General features: G+C 38.9%; 2 protein-coding genes across 3 annotated transcripts; both read right to left on the bottom strand.

Annotated features, from left to right (window-relative positions):
• Positions 1 to 9,634: 9,634 nt before the first annotated feature.
• LOC114823391 (probable purine permease 11) lies at positions 9,635 to 19,091 on the bottom strand. Of its 2 annotated transcripts, none has more exons than XM_070817392.1 (2): positions 18,871 to 19,091; positions 9,635 to 10,963 (listed from the first exon to the last, which is right to left on the bottom strand). In XM_070817392.1, the coding sequence occupies exons 1-2, from the start codon at positions 19,067 to 19,069 to the stop codon at positions 9,870 to 9,872; spliced, it is 1,293 nt and encodes a 430-aa protein (XP_070673493.1). In that variant the 5' UTR covers positions 19,070 to 19,091; the 3' UTR covers positions 9,635 to 9,869. The 2 variants fall into 2 exon arrangements, with proteins under 2 accessions (XP_070673493.1, XP_070673496.1); XM_070817395.1 differs by lacking the exon at positions 18,871 to 19,091 and adding an exon at positions 12,005 to 12,205.
• A 356-nt stretch (positions 19,092 to 19,447) lies between these two features.
• Positions 19,448 to 23,123, bottom strand: LOC103433340 (ras-related protein RABH1b). Its single transcript, XM_008371588.4, has 6 exons — positions 22,612 to 23,123; positions 21,231 to 21,301; positions 20,751 to 20,839; positions 20,487 to 20,598; positions 20,017 to 20,107; positions 19,448 to 19,892 (listed from the first exon to the last, which is right to left on the bottom strand). The coding sequence occupies exons 1-6, from the start codon at positions 22,726 to 22,728 to the stop codon at positions 19,746 to 19,748; spliced, it is 627 nt and encodes a 208-aa protein (XP_008369810.1). The 5' UTR covers positions 22,729 to 23,123; the 3' UTR covers positions 19,448 to 19,745.
• Positions 23,124 to 23,907: the final 784 nt, after the last annotated feature.

Here is a 23,907-nt window from a genome sequence, read left to right as displayed (position 1 = left end):
GTAAATATTGCGAGTGTATTTTTATCTGGGTTTTTTTTTTAATCTTTTTCTTCTCTCGTTTTTTCCGGAGCTCGAAATTAATTCAATAGTGCCTACGTATTTATGGCACACCAACCAGTGTCTGTACATAACTTGATAAAAAATAAATAAATGGAAAATATTCAGTTTCATTAATTAATATGGACTGACCATAAATCGGTCAACAACCAAAAAAATAGATCATAAATTGGTAGCTAACTTGTTAAGTGATTCGAACTTAAGACCTTAATTTCATTTACGAATGAAAAAAAAAGCTACTAAATCATAATACTAAATAACGAGTTATTAAATAAATATGTGTTGATAAAAGAAAGGTGATTATAGACAAGGGCGTGTACAGTTTTTAGCTCCGAACTTACAAGTGAATGTAAGTATTATCATTTTATTTTGTCAAACGATAGATTTTGTTACATTAGATGTTAGATTAGCCAATAATGGGGTTTAACCCATGCCGCCCTGTAAGGGTTCAACATATTTCCACCACTATGGTAAATGGCCAATTGCTATTATCATATTCTAGTAGGAAAATGTATTTAAAATTAATGATAATCATTGTAAGAAACGTGCACATAATGCCTTCGCACATTTTGTTTGAACTTGTTTTTTTTTTTTTTTTTTTGGAACAATTGCTTGAACTTGTTATAAAATCACAAAACATCATTTTCACAACCTTCAACTCCCAAAAACCCTAATACCAACACGAAATCAAAGAGCTACCATTGCTCTCTTAATTGGATTATATATTTTAGTCAACTAATCCAAAACATTAAGCATGCTATATATTAACCTCCATGACCTATTTATATACATTATATATATAGCTTTGGGTCAGGCCTTTCAAATGTCAAATGTCAAATATATACTAGTAAATTGCTCGATGATCCTTTCGTGCTTCTAAGATCAAGACTGACTTTTCTTTGAAAGCTAATTGATTGGTACTCTAAATATGTTATACCGTCACGCTGTTAATTTATTGGCGGGACCCTTAGTTTCTGTGGACTAATCTCGACCTACATTTCTTGAACGACCTGTAGACAAGGAGGGATCAAACTGATATATATTAGGATTAAGTTCTTATATTTTAGAAGGGACTAGCTAGTGGCTTCGCCACACACTCCATTCTTTCAGGAGCCGGAAGACTTGCAGATGCATTTCAACTTCCTCTTGGCCACTATCGCGTGATTCACCATCGCTAAGAATCGAACACATGATGTGCTATGTAAAATGCGGGCCTAGAATTCATCCTCAATTGCTGGGCCACACCGTAGTGCTTAGGCTTAAGTTAATCATTCACATAACTGTTTATGTACTTTTTTTTAATTTCTTTTGGTTAAAATAATTATTTATGTTTGATTAAGGTTGGATATAAAACATTCATGCCCTAGAAATTGACACCATGTGCTTATTTACTAGACATTATATTCACAACCCAAAGCTCTTGCATTGAATAGTAACTCCAAGGAAGGGGGATAAGTTTTTTTTTTTTTGGTTACAAATGGTAAAATTATTACCAACTGAAAACTTACAACACAAAGGCCCGCACTAAAACATAAAGCAAAAAGGGCCAAACAAACTACACACCAAGATACAAACCATATACAGAACACAAAATTAGACCTTACAAACTACACACAAAGGGACAACACAAAGGTTAAAGCCCAAAAACAAAGACCCACAAAAAGAAAACCCTTGTCTTCTTCTACAACCGCCTCTGTAGCACCGCACGAACAGCAGGAACCAAGTACACCATCGAACACCAGAATTTCAACCAATCAACACCTCAGAGACGGGATGAAGGAAGACCCCATGATCCATCAATGAAACCCTCTCCGAACGCAGCCACCAAGGAGAAGAAAACAAAGAAGCATGTGAGAATCCCACAAGCAACACTGCCAATAAAGGCAGACCAAGAGAAGGAGGTGGTGCGGACACCCAAGCCGATATGAAGACCGGAACTCGACACACCTTCTCGATGTACCGTGACAGATCACGGTCATCAAAAGTGACTGCAGACCAAATAAGGGTATAAATTGATGAAGGAAGGAGCCAAATCGAAAATAAAGAGGATCATATTTGTGGGGGATGGATTGGATGGATATGAGGAATTAATTGAGTAGGAATAATGGCATCAAGGATGCATTGGTCGCACTGATCATGATGGATAGCAGAGGAAGAGCAGTAACAGAAAATAAGAGAGGGAAGAGCAAAAAGGAAAAGAAGAGGATTACCACCGACCCTAGCCATAGCTAGGGTTGGCAGCCGAACGAAAAAACCAAGAACGAAAACCTCACAGAAGAGGTGAGAATGAGTCTCAGTTAGAGAGAAAGACTCTAACCGACTTGGGAGAGAAGGTTGTACCAAAGTTCAATAGGAAAGAGGATGAGTTGACCCTTAAAATAAGTAGATTTTCAAATCTTATAGAGAAGATCAAAATCAAATCAAATCAAAGCAAAATGATGAAATCGAGGTTAGGAAGCTAGTAGTGTTGGAGTAAATATTTTTTTATTTAAATATTTAAATATATTTATGTTTTGCTATATTACCAATATTATATACATAACAGTCAATTGATTTTGGCTTTATCAATTAGATAAGGAGTTATTTGCTCTTATTATGAAACGTGCGATTCCTTCTCTATATAGAGAAGAACATCATGTCATTATACATAATCAAACCGTTTTGTTTTTTTCCATTTTGAATTTATTTTACGTTTTGACTTTGTCCTACTTTCAAGCCCTTAATCTCTCAAACCCTCAACGTCTCTTTCTTCTATAAGTATATATAGCAGTCCCTGGAATCATTAAAAAAGACACGAGAAAAATAATACATGTACTTTATGATATTGAGTTTTGGTTAGCAACATATTGAAAGGGTGTAAGTTCGAAGGTTCTTCTGTTGTGCAAGGAAGAACCTTATTAGAAGAAGAAGGTTTTGGGCTGTTTTATCCTGGGGATGACGTGGTGTTTATGAACTGCTTGCACACTTTAGGTTGATCCGCGAAATGTTTTAAAGAGAGTGACTTAGCCCGCGACTCATCCCAAGAATCATTCATCACTCAAGGCTTCTACATTTTTCAAGTGAATTCATTCCTTTCTATTTCAGTTTTCAACAATTTTAAGACATATCAATCTGCCATGGATTCTGAAAACCCTGCTTCTCAGGCAAATTTGGTTAAAGAGCAACTGATTGCAATGATGTCAGAAATCAACCTAGTTGATGGATCTGAGGGGTGGTGGGTGGACACTGGCGCTTTTCGCCATGTTTGCTACGATCATTCCCTTTTCAAGACTTATTATGTGACTGAGGGAAGGAAGGTGTTGTTGGGTGATTCGCACTCAACTAATGTTGTTGGTACTGGAGAGGTGGAGTTGAAGTTCACCTGTGGAAAAACCATGATATTGAAATATACGATGCACGCTCCAGCGATAAGGAAGAATCTAGTCTCGGGCTTTCTTCTCAACAAGGTTGGATTCACTCAAACCATTGGAGCAGATACGTATACTCTCACTAAAAATTGGGTTTTTGAGGGAAAGGGATATGATACTAATGGAATGTTTAAATTGGATGTTGATGCTAATAAAATGTCTACTTCTACTTACATGTTGTCTTCTTTTAATACTTGGCATGCTGGACTTTGTCATGTTAACAAAACGCTTGGTTAAGAACATGAGTAACTTAAGCTTTTTACCCAACTTATCATTGAATGAATTTGAAAAATGTGAATATTGTAGTCAAGCTAAAGTCACTAGAACTTCACATAAATCTATCAATAGAGAATCTGAACCACTTGACTTAATTCATTCTGATATATGCGAATTTGATAGAGTGTTAACTAGAAATGAAAAATGTTCTTTCATTACCTTTATTGATGATTGTTCGAATGACTGTTTTGTCTATCTTATGAAAAATAAAAGTGAAGTTATTGACATGTTCAAAACTTTCTTGGCTGAAGTTGAAAATCAATTTAATCGAAGGATTAAAAGATTTCGTAGTGATAGAGGACAAGAATATGAATCCACTGAATTTATTATTTTGTTCAAGTCTCATGGAATTATTCATGAAACTACTACTCCTTATTCTCCTGATATGAATGGTAAAGCAGAAAGAAAAAGTTGAACTCTTTGTGAATTGATTGTTGCTACTTTACTTAGTTATGGAGCTGCTTCTTATTGGTGGGGTGAAATTGTGTTGACTGTATGTTATGTGTTAAATAGAATTCCTAACTCAAAAACGAATATTTCTCCTTATGAAATTTGGAAAAATAAGAAACCAAATGTGTTGTACAATAGTAACTATTTTGAAGATTAAAAGGAGATTTATTCTAAAAAAAAGAGATTTATGATAATAAATCATGCCCAAAATTGAGTCACTTGATGCTGATTGTATTAGGATCTTCTTGTAAGTTATATACATGAAAATCAGGCCCAAAATCTTTAGCTATTCAAGCTCTTTTACTTTTCCTAGGTTCTAATGCAGATTCACTATGTTCTACAACAGTAGGTTCATAAATTCTAGATTCAAAATTTATGAACTTACTGTTGTAGAACATAGTAAATCTGCATTAGAACCTAGGAAAAGTAAAAGAGCTCGAATAGCTAAAGATTTTGAGCCTGATTTTCATGTATATAACTTACAAGAAGATCCTAATACAATTTAAGAAGCTTTAACTTCTTTAGATGCAGATTTGTGGCTAGAAGCTATAAATGATGAAATGGACTCCCTGGAGTCAAATCAAACTTGGCACTTGGTGGATCTTCCACCTGGTTGCAAAATAATAGGTTGAAAATGGATTTTTAAAAGGAAATTAAAACCTGATGGTATGGTTTTGTTGAAAAATTTAAAGCCCGGCTTGTTGCCAAAGGCTATAGGTAAAGAGAAAATATTGATTTCTTTGATACTTATTCACCTGTGACTAGAATAACATCTATTCGTGTATTGTTTGCTTTAGCTTCTATTCATGATCTTGTTGTGCACCAATTGGATGTTAAAACAACTTTCTTAAATGGCGAATTAGAGGAAAAACTATATATGGATCAACCATAGGGTTCTATTATTCCAGGACAAAAAAATAAAGTTTGCAAGTTAGATAAGTCTCTTTATGGGTTGAAACAGGCTCCTAAACAATGGCATGCAAAACTTGATAGTTTGATTACTTCGAATGGTTTTAAAATAAATGAAAGTGACAAATGCATCTAAGTTTGAAAATAATATGTGCACTATAATATGCCTATATGTGGATGATTTGCTTATTTTTGGTTCGAATATTCATGTTGTGAATAATTTCAAATCTTTTTTATGTGCTAATTTTGATATGAAAGACTTGGGTGAAGCTAGTGTAATACTTGGTTTGAAAATAACTAGGTCCGAACATGAGTTTTCTTTAGATCAATCTCACTACATAGATTTTTTTTTTTTTAAGAAAGTATAATTATTTTGATTGTAAACCAGCATGTACTCCTTATGATCCTAGTGTAAAACTATACAAGAATACTGGTGATAGTGTTAAACAATTTGAGTATGTAAGTATTATTGGTAGCCTTTGCTATGCTACTGATTGCACTAAGCCTGATATATCTTATGTCGTAGGAGTTTTATGCAGGTTTACTAGTAGACTTAGTTTGGAGCATTGACATGCTATAGAGAGGTTTATGAGATACCTTGAAAGGACAATGAATTTCAAATTACACTATGAGAAGTTTCCCACTGTCCTAGAAGGTTACAGCGATGCTGATTGGAATACCTTTTCAGATGACTCTAAAGCCACTAGTGGATATATTTTTAGTATTGGTGGCGGGGTTGTGTCATGGAAGTGTAAGAAACATACTATCTTGGCTCAATCTACTATGGAGTCAGAATTAATAGCGCTAGCTACAGCAAACGAAGAAACATGATGGTTAAGAAACTTACTGTCAGATACCCCTTTATGAGAGAAACCGATTCCAACTATTTTGATCCATTGTGATAGCATAGTGGCAATAGCTAAAGTGCAAAACCGTTATTATAACATGAAAAAGTGACAAATACGTCGTAAGCACAACATTGTAAGAGATTATCTCTCTAATGGAGCTGTAAGAGTGGATCATATACAGTCTGAAGAAAACTTGGCTAACCCCTTAAGGAAAGAACTAGCACGAGAAAAGGTTTGAAAAACCTCGAAAGGGATGGGACTAAAGCCCTTATAAAATTGAGTCATTTGTGATAGCACCCCAACCTATAGACCGGAGATCCCAAGAAATAGGGTCATAAGGTAATAACAAGTCACAAGCGATATGAGTGAAGTCTGCTAATTTTAATGTGGAATATTATTCCACTTCCATCCCTAAGAAGCATGACATCCTGAAGTGTTTTTAGGTTGAGATTTTTTTTTCTCTGAGTGAGGTAACTCAATGTTGAGTGGGATATATAGTTGCAGGAATATCCTTGATAGTCTTACCTATGTGAATGTGGAAGTGAGGCTGCTTCCTATGAAATCTTGGGCAAGTTTCTAGAGCGTTCACTATACTGGGATACAAGCACATGACCATAATGTGTTGACTTTTTGAACTTGACCTCAGTAAAGTTATGTGTGTGGTGTTGTCGGAGATAGATTTCAAAATTATAAGTTACTCTAGTATAATCTGGATCACTAATACTATGTACAGATTCAAGTTGAGAAACACCTTTACTTATGCATAGCTTTATGATATGTTGCTTGATACATAGCTTTAAACAAAAACAAGTGGGAGATTGGTGGAGTAAATATGTTTTTATTTAAATATTTAAATATATTTATGTTTTACTTTATTACCAATATTATATACATAACAGTCAACTGATTTTGGCTTTATCAATTAGATAAGGAGTTATCTCCTGTTAAATATGAAACGTGTGATTCCTTTTTTTGTATAGAGAAGAAGATCATGTCATTATACATAATCAAACCATTTTGTTTTTTCATTTTTTCATTTTACTTTACGTTTTGATTTTGTCCTGCTTTCAAGCCCTTAATCTCTCAAACCCTCAACGTCTCTTTCTTCTATAAGTATATATAACAGTCCCTGGAATCATTGAAAAAGTCGCGAAAAAAATAATACATATACTTTCTGATACTGAGTTTTGGTTAGCAACATATTGAAAGGGTGTAAATTCGAAGGTTCTTCTATTGTGCAAGGAAGAACCTTATTAGAAGAAGAAGGTTCTAGGTTGTTTTATTCTGGGAACGACGTGGTGTTTGTGAATTGTTTGCACACTTTAGGCAAAGCCGCGATACATCTTAAGGAGAGCAACTTAGTCCGCGACTCATCCCAAGAATCATTCATCGCTCAAGACTTCTATATTTTTTGGGTAACTTCGTTCCTTTCTATTTCAGTTTTCAGCAAGTACTTAGGAAAAGGATCCTCTCCGGATCCACTTTGTGGGGATCCTAGGGATCCCCCATCTAAGCCGTTAATCGTACATAGTGAGACCAGTTTTCATCAGGTACTATTTGTGTTTAATTTTAAATAAAAAAGGTCAAATGATTTCTGATTGCACTATGCATGATGAATGACTAAGATGTAAGGATCTCTAGGATCCCCACAATTTGGATCCGGATGGGATCCAAATCCTAGTACTTAAGTACTAATTATTTTTAGATGTTTACAGATAGGCATAAGGATCACTGCATAGGTTAATTAAATACGTTTAATTTTTTTTCGATCTTTCACACTCTTGTTTATTCTTGTTCATCATTATTGTTTGATTTATTCAATTTGACGGTAAAAAATAAAGAGAAGCGTCTGAGAGTTAAAAAAGCTTGTGTGAAAATCATTCTAATCTGTAAATTTTGCGTATTGAGTGGATATATTTAGCCCATCTTCATTAGTCTATGATATAAATTAGTGGAAGTGTTCATAATTAGAATTCCATTTCCATTATTCGCAACTGTTAATTGTAGGGTTACGGGTTTATTTGGATGATGGTTTTAGAAGACTCAAGAGATTGATGTCAAGCTATGAAGAAATTGACTATAAAAGGTAACATGGAGAGGATTGGAGAAACCCTCCATGAGCATTAGAACAGTGCCAGGGTTGATAGCCCCCCTAGGCTATAGGCCACTCAATCACCTTGATGAGGTAGGTTGTTACCATGAAATGCCTAAGCACTCTAATGAGTTTAATAATGTCAGAACGAATTAACCAAGGCTCATTCAATAACCATTTTATTCTTAATTTTCACCTTTTTCATTGACGAGTTAGAGTAGTAATACACGGGAGAAATGAGAGGTACAGAAGAGCAGATGAAGGATGGTAGCACCCCTTTGAATTCACTCTTTTCCTACCTACTTCTCTTTCACATTCATGTAATTTTAGTTCTGCATTGCCAAAAGCACAGGCAGCAACATCCAGCCAAGTTCTTGGAGCTCTTATTATGCTTGGCTGGATGTTGCTAGCTATGCTTGCTTCTATCTTGGTGTTTTCATCCTAACGCTGCTCAAACGAATAACGGATTTTCGCCTAATCCGAGAATAGGCTGCATATCGGAATAATCCTTAACTTGTGGGAATCCTAATGCAGGTTATTCACACAAGTCATCAGGGCCGGCCCAGGCCCAGTGCAGGCAGGGCAACCGTCCAGGGTCCAAACAAATTAGTGGCACCAAAATTATTAGGGTGATATATTTATATATGTTTTTATGAGAGTATAAATTTATAAAATTTGGTTCAAAGACACAGAAATTTAACTAGAAGTGGTGGTTTGTCATTTGAAAATAATGAAGAGGTCTTGGGTTCAAAACACCATGTGTGCTTATTTACTTTTTATTTTTTACAAATTTCTTTTTATAAGATTATAAATTTATAAAATTTGGTTAAAGGATCAAGAAGTTTAATTAGAAACAATGATTTTTGTTGTTTAAAATTAACAAGAGGTCCTAAGTTCGAAATGCTATGTGCATGTTTATTCTTTTCAATTTTTACAAATTTTTGTTTGGTTGTTAATTTATTTTTAGTTACTATCTAGTAGCTATGTGAATTGTTATTTTTAAATATTCGTTTTAATTCAAGTCTAATCTTCAACAAAGAATAATACGTAGACCAAATTTACAAATTATATGACGTGTCATCAAAATGTTTAATTTAGTGCCCATTCATTAATAATACATATCAATTAAAGACTCGAAAACCTCATTATTTTTTAGTCCCATATTGACAAGGTTAGTAAATAAGAAAAAAACATCTCACTATTTATTCAAAAACACATACAAAGTTTAGATGGAAAACAAAACTCATCATCTATCTACTTGTAAGCCCGTAAGTTTTTTTGTTTCCCTCTCTCAATACAAAATAAATTAGTCTTTCTGTGTTTCTAAATTATTAAGTTTGAAGTGTTTTTCTAAGTATAATTTTTTCGATGTCTTATGTGTGAAAATAAATAATTTTCTTACATGAAGTTAGGGCACTTTTTTTTACGTCGCCCCGGGCCTCAAAAATCTCTGGACTGGCCCTGCAAGTCATCGTTAGCACTGCCGCAGATTATTCACATCCAGATCATGTAAGGTCTCTATAATACATGTTTAGAAGGTAGAAATCTAAATTTGACTCCTAATCTCCGGGATCAAAGGACTACTTTACACAGAGTGCAATTCAAATGTGATAGAATATAAGAGGGTCGAAATCAACATTACCTATGACACAAGAAAAACTACATCCCATGATAGTTTCTGTCATAGTTTATCTATTTTGATAACTTGTACATGTTAGACGACCGTGAGTCATAAATCTTACTAAGCAACAAAAGAACTATAAACAATATGCTTAAATGTGAGAATGGCATTGATCGAATACTAAAAACGTCACTGATATGAACAAAACTTTAAATAGAGGAATCATTTTGTGGTTCCCTAGCATCAGCTTGTCTTCTTCTTGCTTTAGAGTCATCAAGATAGTTCTGATAAACATAAGAGGCGAAACCCCAAAGAGCCAGAAGCATAGCAATTACCTTGACACCGTTCATCTTGTCATGGAGGATTATCACAGCGGCTATAGGAGTAACAGCCAAAGAGAGAGTACTAATTACATTGGAGAAGAGAGAAGACACCACGAAAATTAAGCCTACAACACCAACAGAACAAACTTGCCAAGCCACAGCTGTCCAAACTAAGGTCATCACGTAAGAAACTCGTCCCTTGCCATAGTTTACCATTTCCCCATGTAAACTCCTCCATTCTCCACTTGCAAAAAGACCTACAGTTGCAGCAAAACTAGCAACCAGGGCTGTATAGATTTGCATCTCCAAAACCACAGAAAACGTTTCCCTTTTTAAAACCTTTTGGAAAGAAAGCTGCATGAGGGAAAGCAGAAGAGAGTACAATGCAGAAGCTCCAATGGTACAGATGAAGCCAAGGATATATTTCCCCTTTGATACTCCTGTTGGTCCTCCAGAGTCATCATTAACAGCAATAAGAGCCGCTGAGAATGACACGATAATCACTGAATTAAGAATCAGCATTGTGAACTTCTGAGAGTTGATGAAGTACGAGAAAACAGCATTAAAAGCTAATTGAGTTGCGCATATGAGGGAGTAAGTAGAGGCAGATAGGTACAAGAGTCCGACAGAGTACATCATGTTGTCACCAGCTAAGAGCACTCCAATAGAGAAGTAAACCAAGGCAAGAACTTTAATGGAAGGTGGGTTTGAAGTAGTTGCATGATCTTTGGATGAAGGAAGAAAATAAAGCGGGATGAGAAGGACTGGGAAGGCTGCAGTTTGGACAAGAGTAGCCAACCACTTACTATTACCACCCTGGTCATAATAGAATCTTCCAAGTAAAACAGCAGCAGTCTGCCCCACAATTAGGAAGAAGACGTTGAGTACCACCAGAAACCACCATTGCCAACGACCAAGTTTAACAAATAGTGTTTGTTCAATCACAGTTTCTTCTTTGGGTAAGATCGATTCTTGGCTATCTGTATTTAAATACACACACATGCAACAAATTATTAAGGTTATAGGTTCACCGAAAGAAACTAAAGCTTTTCAAACAGGAGAATCATGAAACATGAAATCAGAAAACACGGCATCTATGCAGTGATTTCCCCTGCAGTTCAAGGTGTGGTATAGACCAGGTAAATGCCAGGGCCAGAATTTGGATACAAATTTTTGGTTGAGAGGCAGGTAACATACACTCTCATTTCCATACACGCATTCTCGTTTCTTACAATTACAAAAGCATATGCAAGCTAGTTTCTCTCAGGTTGGCAAAACAAATCACAAGCTGCAAACATGGAACACGTTCCTTTTCAAATGACGGTGATTCTAAGATTCAAAACAGAATAAAAGGCGTTTCGACGGTCACCACTTCTTTCCATTCATCAAATGCCCGGGAGCTTTTGATGAACGGATACAATGGGATACTTAAGCATGCATGCACAAGCCAGCACTAACAATATTTCATTCATAAGCTTGCCTGAAGCTGCAAATTCAAACGAGGCGGAGGCCAAACAGTAATCAAAATTAAACATTGAAAAGATCCAGACTTTCATATGGCATATATTTCAATCAAGTTAACATTTAAGCGGTGAATCATGTGACAAATACATGCTTAACAATAACCAGCTAAAAACATAACAGATACAAATAAAAAATATATATAACCAGCTAAAAGCATACAATAATCACCAGAAGCACAGAAAAATTAATAAATGAATTAAAAGAACTAATTTGTCAACCAAAAAAAAAAAAGAAGCCGAATCCGAAATCCAATTGGAATTTTCATGTGAGTGATTGTCTGTAACTGGAGAAAGAAAAACAACTATTTAAGTGCCCAAAATTGAAGCTTTGCCTCATATTCTGTTCTTCTTCTCATACATACAGTTGGTCAGCAAACCAAAGGAAGCCTCAGGTTTTGATTATTCTAATGAAAACCCAGTAACATATTAAACAAAATAAACAAAACCCATATTAATCTTCACAAACCAAGAACCAGAGAGAGAGAGAGAGAGAGAGACCTGGCATGGCCATGTTTGCTTAGTTAGGGTTGGCGTTAGCGTGAGTGAATGACAGACTTTTTGAAGTGGTAGAGGGAGAGCGGCAGCAATCGGTGGGGCAGTGTTATTACTATAGTTAAGAACTTAAGATTGGGATAAAGAGGATTTTAAGTGGGATTTTACTGTTCTTCATCACACAAAATTCAACAAATTTCTTTTATTGCGAATGAGCACTTTGGTGCCTATCTACAAGAATAAGGGCGACGTACAAAATTGCATGAACTATAGGGGTATTAAGCTAATGAGTCATACAATGAAGCTCTGGGAGAGAGTCATTGAGCATAGATTGAGGCAAGAGACACGGGTTTCGGACAACCAATTCGGGTTCATGCCAGGGCGCTCAACCATGGAGGCAATCTATCTCTTACGAAGATTGATGGAAAGATATAGAGATTGGAAAAAGGATTTACACATGGTCTTTATAGATTTGGAAAAAGCGTATGATAGGGTCCCAAGAGACATTCTTTGGAGGATTTTAGAGAAGAAAGGAGTACGAGTAGCATATATCCAAGCTATAAAGGATATGTATGAAGGAGCAAAGACTGCCGTAAGAACTCATGAAGGACAAACCGAAAGCTTTCCCATAACTGTAGGATTACATCAAGGCTCATCCTTAAGTCCTTACCTTTTTGCGTTGGTAATGGATGAGTTAACACGACATATTCAAGATGATATTCCTTGGTGTATGCTTTTCGCAGACGATATAGTGTTGATAGATGAAACTCAGGAAGGGGTAAATGCAAAGCTTAACCTTTGGAGAGAAGTGTTGGAATCTAAAGGTCTTCGCCTAAGCCGATCAAAGACAGAATATATGGAGTGCAAGTTCAGTGCAAATGGAGGCCAAAACGAGTTAGGGGTGAGGATCGGAGATCAAGAAATACCAAAGAGCGACCGTTTTCGTTACCTAGGATCTATCTTGCAAAAGAACGGAGAATTAGATGGAGATCTCAACCATAGAATACAAGCTGGATGGATGAAGTGGAAGAGTGCATCCGGCGTGTTGTGTGACCGCCGTATGCCACTGAAGCTCAAGGGAAAATTTTATAGGACGGCAATAAGGCCGGCGATGCTGTATGGCACAGAATGTTGGGCGGTGAAACATCAACACGTACACAAAATGGGTGTAGCGGAGATGAGGATGCTTCGTTGGATGTGTGGGCACACGAGAAAGGATAAGATTAGGAATGAGGATATCCGGGGTAAAGTAGGAGTAGCTGAAATTGAAGGAAAGATGAGAGAAAATCGGTTACGGTGGTTTGGACATGTGCAAAGAAGGCCTACTGACGTTCCGATTAGAAGATGCGACTATGGGACAGAGGTTCAGGGCCGAAGGGGTAGAGGAAGACCTAGGAAAACTTTGGAAGAGACTCTAAGAAAAGACTTAGAGTACTTGGATCTAACGAAGGACATGACACAGGATCGAGCACAATGGCGTTCTAAGATTCATATAGCCGATCCCACTCAGTGACTTGGATTTTCCAAGTCTCCAACCGAGAAGTTTTCCTCATTCGGGAAATTAAGAGAACACTACCCCAACCTACATGCTCCACTCAGAAAGCTTCAACATACAAGCTTTAACAAAAGAAAATTCAAAGAACTTAGCGAAGAAGGCTTTGGTGTATTTAACACAATACGTTGAAATGAAGGAAAGCTTATTTATTGATATCCCCGATAAGCTACAAATATGTACATATACATGAGTCAAAATAAGCACACAAGAGGGAGCCTTCACAAAGGTTGCTTAGGAGAAGTCTCAGCAGTCGGTAGAGCCCCAGAAAGAGAAGGCACCGGAGGGGGATCATTTGGAGCCTCAGTACTGGACAGAACCCTAGAAGGAGGAGGCATCAGAGGTTGATCATTTGGAGCTTCATTACGCGGTACAGCCCCAGAAGACGAAGGCAATAAATGCCTTTGGAACAAACCCACAAATCTCTGATGATCAAGTAAAACCTGACCATCAGTTTCCTTCATCTGGTCAAGCTTCCTCTTCATGTTTGTAGCATAGTCATGTGCGAGCCGGTGCAACTGTTTATTCTCATGCTTGAGCCCTCTAATCTCCTGTTTGAGACTCATCACTTCAGCCGCCAATGATTCAACTTGGCGGGTTCGAGCAAATAGGCGTTGGGCCATATTAGACACAGAACCTGCACACTGAACACTGAAAGCCAGCGAATCCTTAACAGCTAACTCATCAGACCGTTTGGAAAGTAGTCTGTTATCTTTGGGAGTGAGAAGGTTCCTGGCCACCACCGCAGCGGTCATATCATTCTTCATCACGGAATCCCCAACGGTAAGAGGACCAGTAGGGGAGACGAAGGATGGGCGCCATATGTTGTCTGGAGAAGGCGGGGCTGCCTCTTCAACAAGGTTCAAGTCAAAACGACGGTCGGAGGGGCCAGACATTTTCAAAGGTGTTGAAGAGAGAAGAGGTCGGACAAATCAAGATCTTAGAAGTGCAAGAATGAAGCTTCTACTGGTGGAGATTCAAGTGTGCTTTGGAACTTAATGCCAGCCCCTATAAAAATCTGCACTCGACGAAGCTTCAGAAATCGAAGAGGCGCCTGCTCAGAAATCGAAGAGGCGCCTGCTCAGAAATCGAAGAGGCGTTTGCTTTCTCAAAAGCTGGGCTGCTTAGAGATCACGAGGGTTGATCTCAGAAATCGAAGAGGCGTTTGCTTTCTCAAAAGTTGGGCTGCTCAAAGACCACGAAGGCTGATCTCAAAAATCGAAGAGGCGCTCGCTTTCTCAAAAGCTGGGCTCCCCAGAGACCACGAGGGCCGATATCAGAAATCGAAGAGGCACCTACTTTTCCAGCCTTTTCCAGCCTTGTCAGCACCTGTCACACGCACACTCAGTTTTGCGGAAATTATGGGCATTCTGTCAAAGACTTCTGGGGAAGTAGAAAACACATGAATCTTACTGTTCAATCACCCACTTCCCACACGCAACAATAGCTCATGGGTACCACAGATAACTTTGCCAAAGTTCTCTGCCAAAGTTGAGCACGTGAAGCTTGCAGCTCCCACTACATCGCTCTGACCAAGAAGGGTAAAAGAATAGCAAAGAAACAGCACTAACAAAGTTTAGACCCATAAATTTTGAAGGTCTAGCTACCATATTATTACCCACAAGGGTAAAGGAACAGTACCACTGCTGGATAATTGGAAAGTCCCTGTGTGTCAACCTCTGTGCTTCGTGGCAAGGTAGACTAGCAAACATGCCCAACCTTTACTCACATTCGAGAAAACACTCCCAATAAGATTGTTTGCTCCAAAATCGAAGAGGCACCGTCCTCCGAATCTCGAGAGCCAGACTCCCAACATGACTACTTTCTTAAAAATCGAAGAGAGGGTAAAGGAACAGTACCATTGCTGGATAATTGGAAAGTCCCTGTGTGTCAACCTCTGTGCTTCGTGGCAAGGTAGACTAGCAAACATGCCCAACCTTTACTCACATTCGAGAAAACACTCCCAACAAGATTGCTTGCTCCAAAATCGAAGAGGCACCGCCCTCCGAATCTCGAGAGCCAGACTCCCAACATGATTACTTTCTCAAAAATCGAAGAGACACTGCTCCCCGAATCTTGAGAGCCAGACCCCCAGCATGATTGCTTTCTCAAAAATCGATGAGGCATCGTTCTCCGAATCAATCGAAGAGGCGCTCGCTTTCTCAAAAGCTGGGCTGCTCAGAGACCACGAGGGCCGATCTCAGAAATCGAAGAGGCACCTACTTTTCTAGCCTTGTCAACACCTGTCACACGCACACTCAGCTTTGCAGAAATTATGGGCATTCTGTCGAAGACTTCTGGTGAAGTAGAAAGCACATGAATCTTACTGTTCAATCACCCACTTCCCACACGCAACAATAGCTCATGGGTACCACAAATAACTTTGCCAAAGTTCTCTGCCAAAGTTGAGCACGTGAAGCTTGCAGCTCCCACTACATCGCTCTGACCAAGAAAGGTAAAAGAATAGCAAAGAAACAGCACTAACAAAAGTTTAGACACATAAATTTTGAAGGTCTAGCTACCATATTATTACCCACAACTGTAAAGGAACAGTACCACTGCTGGATAATTGGAAAGTCCCTGTGTGTCAACCTCTGTGCTTCGTGGCAAGGTAGACTAGCAAACATGCCCAACCTTTACTCACATTCGAGAAAACACTCCCAATAAGATTGCTTGCTCCAAAATCGAAGAGGCACCGTCCTCCGAATCTCGAGAGCCAGACTCCCAACATGACTACTTTCTCAAAATCGAAGAGAGGGTAAAGGAACAGTACCATTGCTGGATAATTGGAAAGTCCCTGTGTGTCAACCTTTGTGCTTCGTGGCAAGGTAGACTAGCAAACATGCCCAACCTTTACTCACATTCGAGACAACACTCCCAACAAGATTGCTTGCTCCAAAATCGAAGAGGCACCACCCTCCGAATCTCGAGAGCCAGACTCCCAACATGATTACTTCCTCAAAAATCGAAGAGACACTGCTCTCCGAATCTCGAGAGTCATACCCCCAGCATGATTGCTTTCTCAAAAATCGAAGAGGCATCGTTCTCCGAATCTCGAGAGCCAGATACCACAGACCACTTTTTCAAAGTGCTCTGACAGAGTTAAAACATGTGAAACTGGCAGCTCCCACTACCGTGCTATGACCAAGCAGGGTAAAGGAATAGCATTACTACTTGTTGTTAGGGAGACTCCTATATATGTCGACCTCCATCCCCAACGGACAGGCAGACCTGCAAAAATGCTCAACCCTTCATCATATCTGAGAGGGCACTCCCAACGAAGCCTTTCGAAATATTCAGCTTTCTTTCCCCCCGATAATACCTCTGCAAACAAGCTATACTAGAGCAAGAATATCTCATATCATCAGGGTTAAAAGCAAGAGTATCCCATATCATGCTTTTTCCCTGTCTTTTCTTTTGGCCTTGTTTTTACCTGCAAGACAAGGAGAAAGAGAACAATCAGTCAGCACTTGGAATCAAGCTTCCAGCCAGGAACTGACTGCCTGGAACCCCTTACCTGATTACTTACCTGGCATTGCTCTCGAGTACTCATCTTCAACATCTTATGTTTCCAGGGAAGATTCCGCATCTGCTTGAGGAACAGATAGGGCAAGTGCGAAGGATACAAGGAAGCATGTGGAGACAAGCGTAACAGCACACGTGCCGATACATTCATTACTCTGTCAAAAGCAAAAGTATCCCATATCAGCAGGGTGGAACGTACTCTAGATTTGATGGACTTGTTTTGACCCTCAAATTCTTCAGTCGGCCTTATACTCTGGAGGAAACCAGAAAACCCTCCAGCTCAGTTCAAGAATAAGCCTGTGGAAAGTTACTTCTTCAAAAGCAAAAGTATCTCATATCATCTCTTCTCATTTTTCTTCTCTTTATCCTTCATGTTGCTGCAAGATGGGGAGAAGGTGAACAATCAGTCGGAGCTCTGATTGCTTACCTTGTCTGTCACCTCTTTCAGCAGACCCCCTAGCTCGGCGACTTGGGGGACTCCTACTACATGGTTTGTATCGCGCTTGACCAAGCCTGAAACTACAAGTAAGCTTCAAGTGAAATTGATACATTACCTTGTGCATCTCCACCAGTTAAAGATACCACCCATGGATGGAGGAAGAGTACTTCCAGAGAAGATGCCACATCTACCTATGAGACAGATAAGGCAAGTCAAGACGACACCACACTCCGATACTTAGAAGTTTCGTGATTACGAGATCATTCTCCCACAATATTTCCTAATGTCATTTGTACTAAATCATTCACTTGTACTCACTAAATGAGAGCTTGAACCTATGTACTTGTGTAAACCCTTCACAATTAATGAGAACTCTTCTATTCCGTGGACGTAGCCAATCTGGGTGAACCACGTACATCTTGTGTTTGCTTTCCTATCTCTATCTATTTATATACTTATCCACACTAATGACCGGAGCAATCTAGCGAAGATCACAAAAAGCGATCGTTTTCGCTACCTAGGATCTATCTTGCAAGAGAACGGAGAATTAGATGGAGATCTCAACCATAGAATACGAGCTGGATGGAAAGAGTGCATCCGGCGTGTTGTGTGACCGTCGTAGGCCACTGAAGCTCAAGGGAAAATTTTATAGGACGGCAATAAGGCTAGCGATGTTGTATGGCACAGAATGTTGGGTGGTGAAGCATCAACACGTACACAAAATGGGTGTAGCGGAGATGAGGATGCTTCGTGGGATGTGTGGGCACACGAGAAAGGATAAGATTGGGAATGAGGATATCCGAGGTAAAGTAGGAGTAGCCGAAATTGTAGGAAAAAAGGTCGTACCCAGTGCACAAGGCTCCCGCTTTACGCAGGGTCTGGGAGAGGTGAATGTCGGCTAGCCTTACCCCCATTTATGGAGAGGCTGCTCCCAAGTCTCGAACCCGAGACCTACCGCTCATGGGCGAAGGCACTTGCCATCGCACCGGCTCCGGTGATTTTGAACATGTGCAAAGAAGGCCGACTGACGCTCCGGTTCGAAGATGTGACTACGGGACAGAGGTTCAGGGCCGAAGGGGTAGAGGAAGACCTAGGACAACTTTGGAAGAGACTCTAAGAAAAGACTTAGAGTACTTGGATCTAACGGAGGACATGACACAAAACCGAGCGCAATGGCGTTCTAGGATTCATATAGCCGACCCCACTTAGTGGGAAAAGGCTTTGTTGTTGTTGTTGTTGTTGTTGTTTTGGCCTTCTTCAAGGATTTGAATTTGGATTTGTTTCGAAAACAGTGGCGAAAAATAGAATCGTGATTCGATTAAAAGCCACACAGCACAATTTGTGTGTTTCACATACCTGTCCACCAATCAGAACCTGCCGCGTGTAAATCCATAAAATATCTGCGCGGCCAAGAGAAAAGCAGAAGACAGAGAGATTTGGAGGACTGAGGAGGAGTTAGAGAAGAAGTGCAAGTGTATCGCGTGTTCGTGAATCCACCAGACCAACCTATGATTGGCGCCGCGGAGGGACCGATGGCATTCGCTCGCGACGACATCACCAACTGCGACTAATGATTTGGAATTAGGCCGAAAATTTGGTCACGTTCTGGATATTGGCTTCTTGCTAGTTTTGTGTTGGCCCAATTACAGTATTTTTACATTCAACTTACTCTTTGCACCTATTTGATTTTTAACTAAACTATTAATATCTCTTTAAACCTTAATTTACTAACTAATATAAATTTATAAAATAAAATAAAAAATTCAAGACAATAAATTATAAATTATAACTATATTGACATTTGTTTTTATTTCTGTATATTCGTTACAAAACAAATTATAAACGCATAATAAACAAAGAAAGGTAATCAGCTGGAGGAGCGCATGCCAATAGGCTAGTATTAATAATTGTACAATACACAATAGTTGAGAGGTTTCCGACCAATGCGCAATGCCACACTTTAATATCCGAAAATACCCGTACAATACAACCATAGGAATTTATTAAAATTAGTTTGCAGAAAAAAAATGTAAATGTTTCTTTTAATTACTATCAACTGAAAATCTGAAAGTCTGATATTCTAAGCTCAGCCAAGCAAACAGTGTACACTTCCTTTAACAATCAACCAAACACAAAACTTCAAATGCTACAAAATGGCGGGACGACTGGGACGGTAACTAATCTTTACAGATTGTAGGATCAAAGCAGAGCATACAAGTAACGGGGTAAAATTAACAAGCGCACCCGCCTGACTGTGCCTGCGACTGTGATGAATTTGCATTCGAAGACTTCAGGTTCACGTCAACCATGTCTTCCTGCTTCGTTGAAGAAAGTGTTTCCATTCCAGGTAAAGCTGCTGCAATCTTCCGAAACAGCGCCTGTAGTGGAATCAAGAGAAATTAAATCCAATGTACTGATCAAGTACTCAACAGTAGCGCAAACACATGCGTTAAGGCATTACAGGGAATATGATACAACTCGCTGGGCAGAAATGTAGCTTACCTTGATATTGAAGCCAGCCTTGGCACTGGTCTCAATAAACATAACATTGAGGTCACGAGCTTTGGCTTCTCCTTCCTCTATAGAAACTTGCCTGTCCATCCGTCCACAATACAACCCAAATATGAGCACCATAAGTGACAAGAAAAATCAGATGCAAGAGGCTAGCCTAATTGACAATGAGATACAACCTGAGGGGAAAACTTGTAGTATCACCCTCTTTGTTCCCATCTATAGTAGGAAACACGTATTCTCCATACATGTTTTACAAATGAACATCCGCACAGCTTGATAAAAATCATCTTCTTCATGCAAATGAAGTAATAGGATGGAAATGTTGCAATAAATGCACGTAATCATTGCCATGAAGACCACATGCACATGACTATCGAACTAAAAAGTGAAATTGCAGTAGGAAACACAAGAATCAACTTTCTCTATAACTTACTGCAGAGAAGCAAGCAAATAACTACCTTTTGTCTACAAGATCTGTTTTGTTTCCAACAAGTACAATGATAACATCACTTCCCCGCTCAGTGCGAACCTCTTCAATCCACTTGGAAGTGTTTAGGAATGATTGTCTGCCTACACCATAAGAATGAGCCAAAAATATTTAGTTAAATTCAACTTCAAACATAAACATAAAGTCCCCGTCATTTAATTAAAATGATATAAACTTCAAGTTCAACAAAGTTACTTTCGTGAGAGAGAGAGAGAGAAAGAGAGAGAGATCATACTTGCAACATCATATACAATGACAGCCACAGAGGAATCCCTGATGTAGCTAGGAATGAGACTCCTGAACCTTTCCTGCCCAGCAGTATCCCTGTTCAAAATTTATAAGGTTTTATGTATCAAGAGATAAAAAAATATTCCCACAATGCCAATCTTGTTCTAGGATGACTTAAGTACGAAACCCTGCTAATCACTAAGAAAAATATAAAGCAACCCCACAGCTTCAGAGCGAATGTTAAAAAAAAAAAAATAGTGTGAAATGTGCCTCGAGGGCATAAATTGAAACATTTTAATATGAGTACTAGTGAGTGCCAAGAGACAATATCTTGTATAAAAGAAGCCTAATAACCATCATTTAACATCACATCATGGAATGAGAATGCTGAGCAACATCATGTCAATAAGAAATTTAACCTTATATGTGAAAAAGGGAGTTATAACATCAACAAGACCAAAAACTAAATAAAGGGATAAAGACTAACCAGAGCTGCAATCGAACAGTTCGATCTTCAAGATACATTGTCTTTGACAGAAAATCAATGCCGATGGTAGCCTGGTTGCAACAAATAAACACATGAGCTAAAAAAGAGAAAACTTAAACAAATAATTCAGAACATGTAGGTTAAGTATTGAGGGTAGATATCTGTACAGCGGAAGAAATTTAAGTACGACAAATGACATTTTATGTATAAAGATTCTGAGAACCCAACCAAAATGAGAAAAACGAAGAAATGAATGGTAATCAGGTTATCTGAGCAGTTACTGAAAGAGATGAACAATAAAATATACGTACACAAATAACAAAGAAGTGTTTTAAATAAGGAGCTGTATTTCAGGCATTATACATATGATTGATATCTAATAAGGACCCAAATCGTAGACACATATCTCAACCAACCTATTTGATCTAACAACTGACATGCATTTCCGTAACATAAGTCTGCGGGTAGATTTGCATATATATTCTCTCATAAAGTTTTTTGAGATTGATATGTTTCTCTACGAAGAGCTAAATACATTAACATATAAGAAATAGGTCCTTATTTGAGGATCCTATTGCGGAGAATGATACCTCCTCCCTCCCCACACCTAGATCACAATTGATCCCCCTTCCCCAAACAAGCCACATCCTAATCGTTCCCTGCCTCAACTTTTATTTTTGATCTCATCCCCACCCCATACTGGTCAACGAAAGGTCAGTGTTTACTGTTGCATAATTTGAAGAAAGTCCTAAGAAATTTCTTAAATCTTCTTCCCCAGTCCAAAGTGAAAAGGAAGATTATCATAACAAACTTCTATTTCTAAAATTTTATACCAGCGCTACTCATAACAACCTGTTACAAATCGAGTTAATTAAAAAATTCAGCTCCCACTCATTCTCTTTTACTTATTCGTTTTCAAACGCAGTAATCCAAGTAACTCCCTCGTTTTACATAAATCTCCTCTCTTATTAAAATTAACATATTTCGGATAAAAGAAAATTGCCCTAGTGCACTAAAGCAGTTAGCAGACACAGTCCCGCCACTACAGCACAGCAACCAGTTTTTGGATTATAATGGCAGTTCCAGCCCATGATCCCCACAAACCCAACCAGCATTATTTACAAATTTGACAATTACAAAACGCAATTTTCGACAGACGAAAGCATTCGAAATTCGACATCAATCACAGCCCACAGCAGTTCGTTTGAACACTAACACTGTAAACGAAAGCAATTGCAATCTAGAAACCTACCATCAATCAATCCAAGACATTGTTGCAGTTGATAGCAAACGTTGACAGAAATGAAACAGCAAAAGCTCGAAGAATCGAAAGACCGCACAGAAATTGCAGAAAGATTTGGAGAGGGAAGGATGCGATTACCTGATAGGTATTGTCGAACTTGTCGTACATGAAGCGAGTGATGATGCTGGTTTTGCCGACGGACTGATCCCCCAGGAAGACGAGCTTGTACTTGGCGAGAGCCGAAACGGGAGCCATGGCGATTTCGGATCTACGAGGATCGGATCGGGTTCAAGGTCGAGATCTCGCCGGAGATTGATCGGACAGATCGAGATCTCGGAGCCTCGTTCGAAATTCGCTTCTTTCCTTTGATTTTCGGTTAGATGCGTATTTATAGCTGGATGGGCCGCTGGCGGAGAGAGAGAGAGAGAGAGAGAGAGTATTACTGTATTTTGCGCGTGAAATTGGTTTGAGGAGGCTTTTCCACGAAAAATTCTTTTATCTCGTGTAAATTACTTATCAATCCGGAAAATTAACTATTATATACTCGATCAGAGTCTTGATCCTAGGCCTGGCGAGGTGTACTAGGGAATGAGCCATTGTTAGACGGCTGCCTCCTGCCTGCTCTTCCAACGCGAGTACGGGACGGGTCGAAACGCTGACGGCGCAAACCTCGCAACGACCAATTACTTACAATTTAATCATTTTTAAATTACTGAAAAATGATAAAATGTCCTTGCCCTCCTAATGTGTTCAAACATTACCAAAGCGTTCGTCGCGCAGTACCACCCAAGGAAATGCTTTCGTAGGCATTACTTCAAGGCAACTACAAATTTCGTGGTGTTAAATTTTACGTGATGAATAAAACTTCTTGGTGTTAAACATTGTGCCACCAAGTGTTCGTCTTGCAAAATTCAGTGCGACGAACAACCTTTTACGGTGTTAAATATTACACCATGAAGTCATTTGTCCCTTAAAACTTAGTGCGACGAAAACATTTGTCTTGCAAACCCTAACTTCATGTGCTTTGCGTGACGACAAGACGGCGACGAAGCTTTCGTCGTGCAATTGTTGGGCAACGAAAATCTTTTTTGCTAAGGCCGTTGCGGTAATTGTTCAACGTAGTAGTGTGCTTAACAGAGGTTCTTACGTCGCTGTCTACACGTAGACACGTCCATGGAGAACTCATTTATTGCCATAGGCTATTCATCAAGGATGGTTCTCACAATTCTTTCATAGAATTGCACCCGTGGTTTGATTTTCCTTTCCGGAGATATGTAGGTAGTCCTTTCCGAATTCAACCACACCCCCAATCAACCTCATTCTCCCCTCATAGAAGATCATAGGTTAGTCTGACTGGATTCCGCCTCCGCCCGCGGATATGTGCAAATTTGGTTCCAACAATGAGGATTAGTGTGTCATCACATCAACATATGG

The sequence above is a fragment of the Malus domestica genome, chromosome 02 (genome assembly GCF_042453785.1).
Source record: "Malus domestica chromosome 02, GDT2T_hap1".
Taxonomy (NCBI): Eukaryota; Viridiplantae; Streptophyta; class Magnoliopsida; order Rosales; family Rosaceae; genus Malus; species Malus domestica.
Note: the sequence above shows the minus strand (reverse complement) of the source record. Positions and strands in the feature narration are given on the sequence as shown.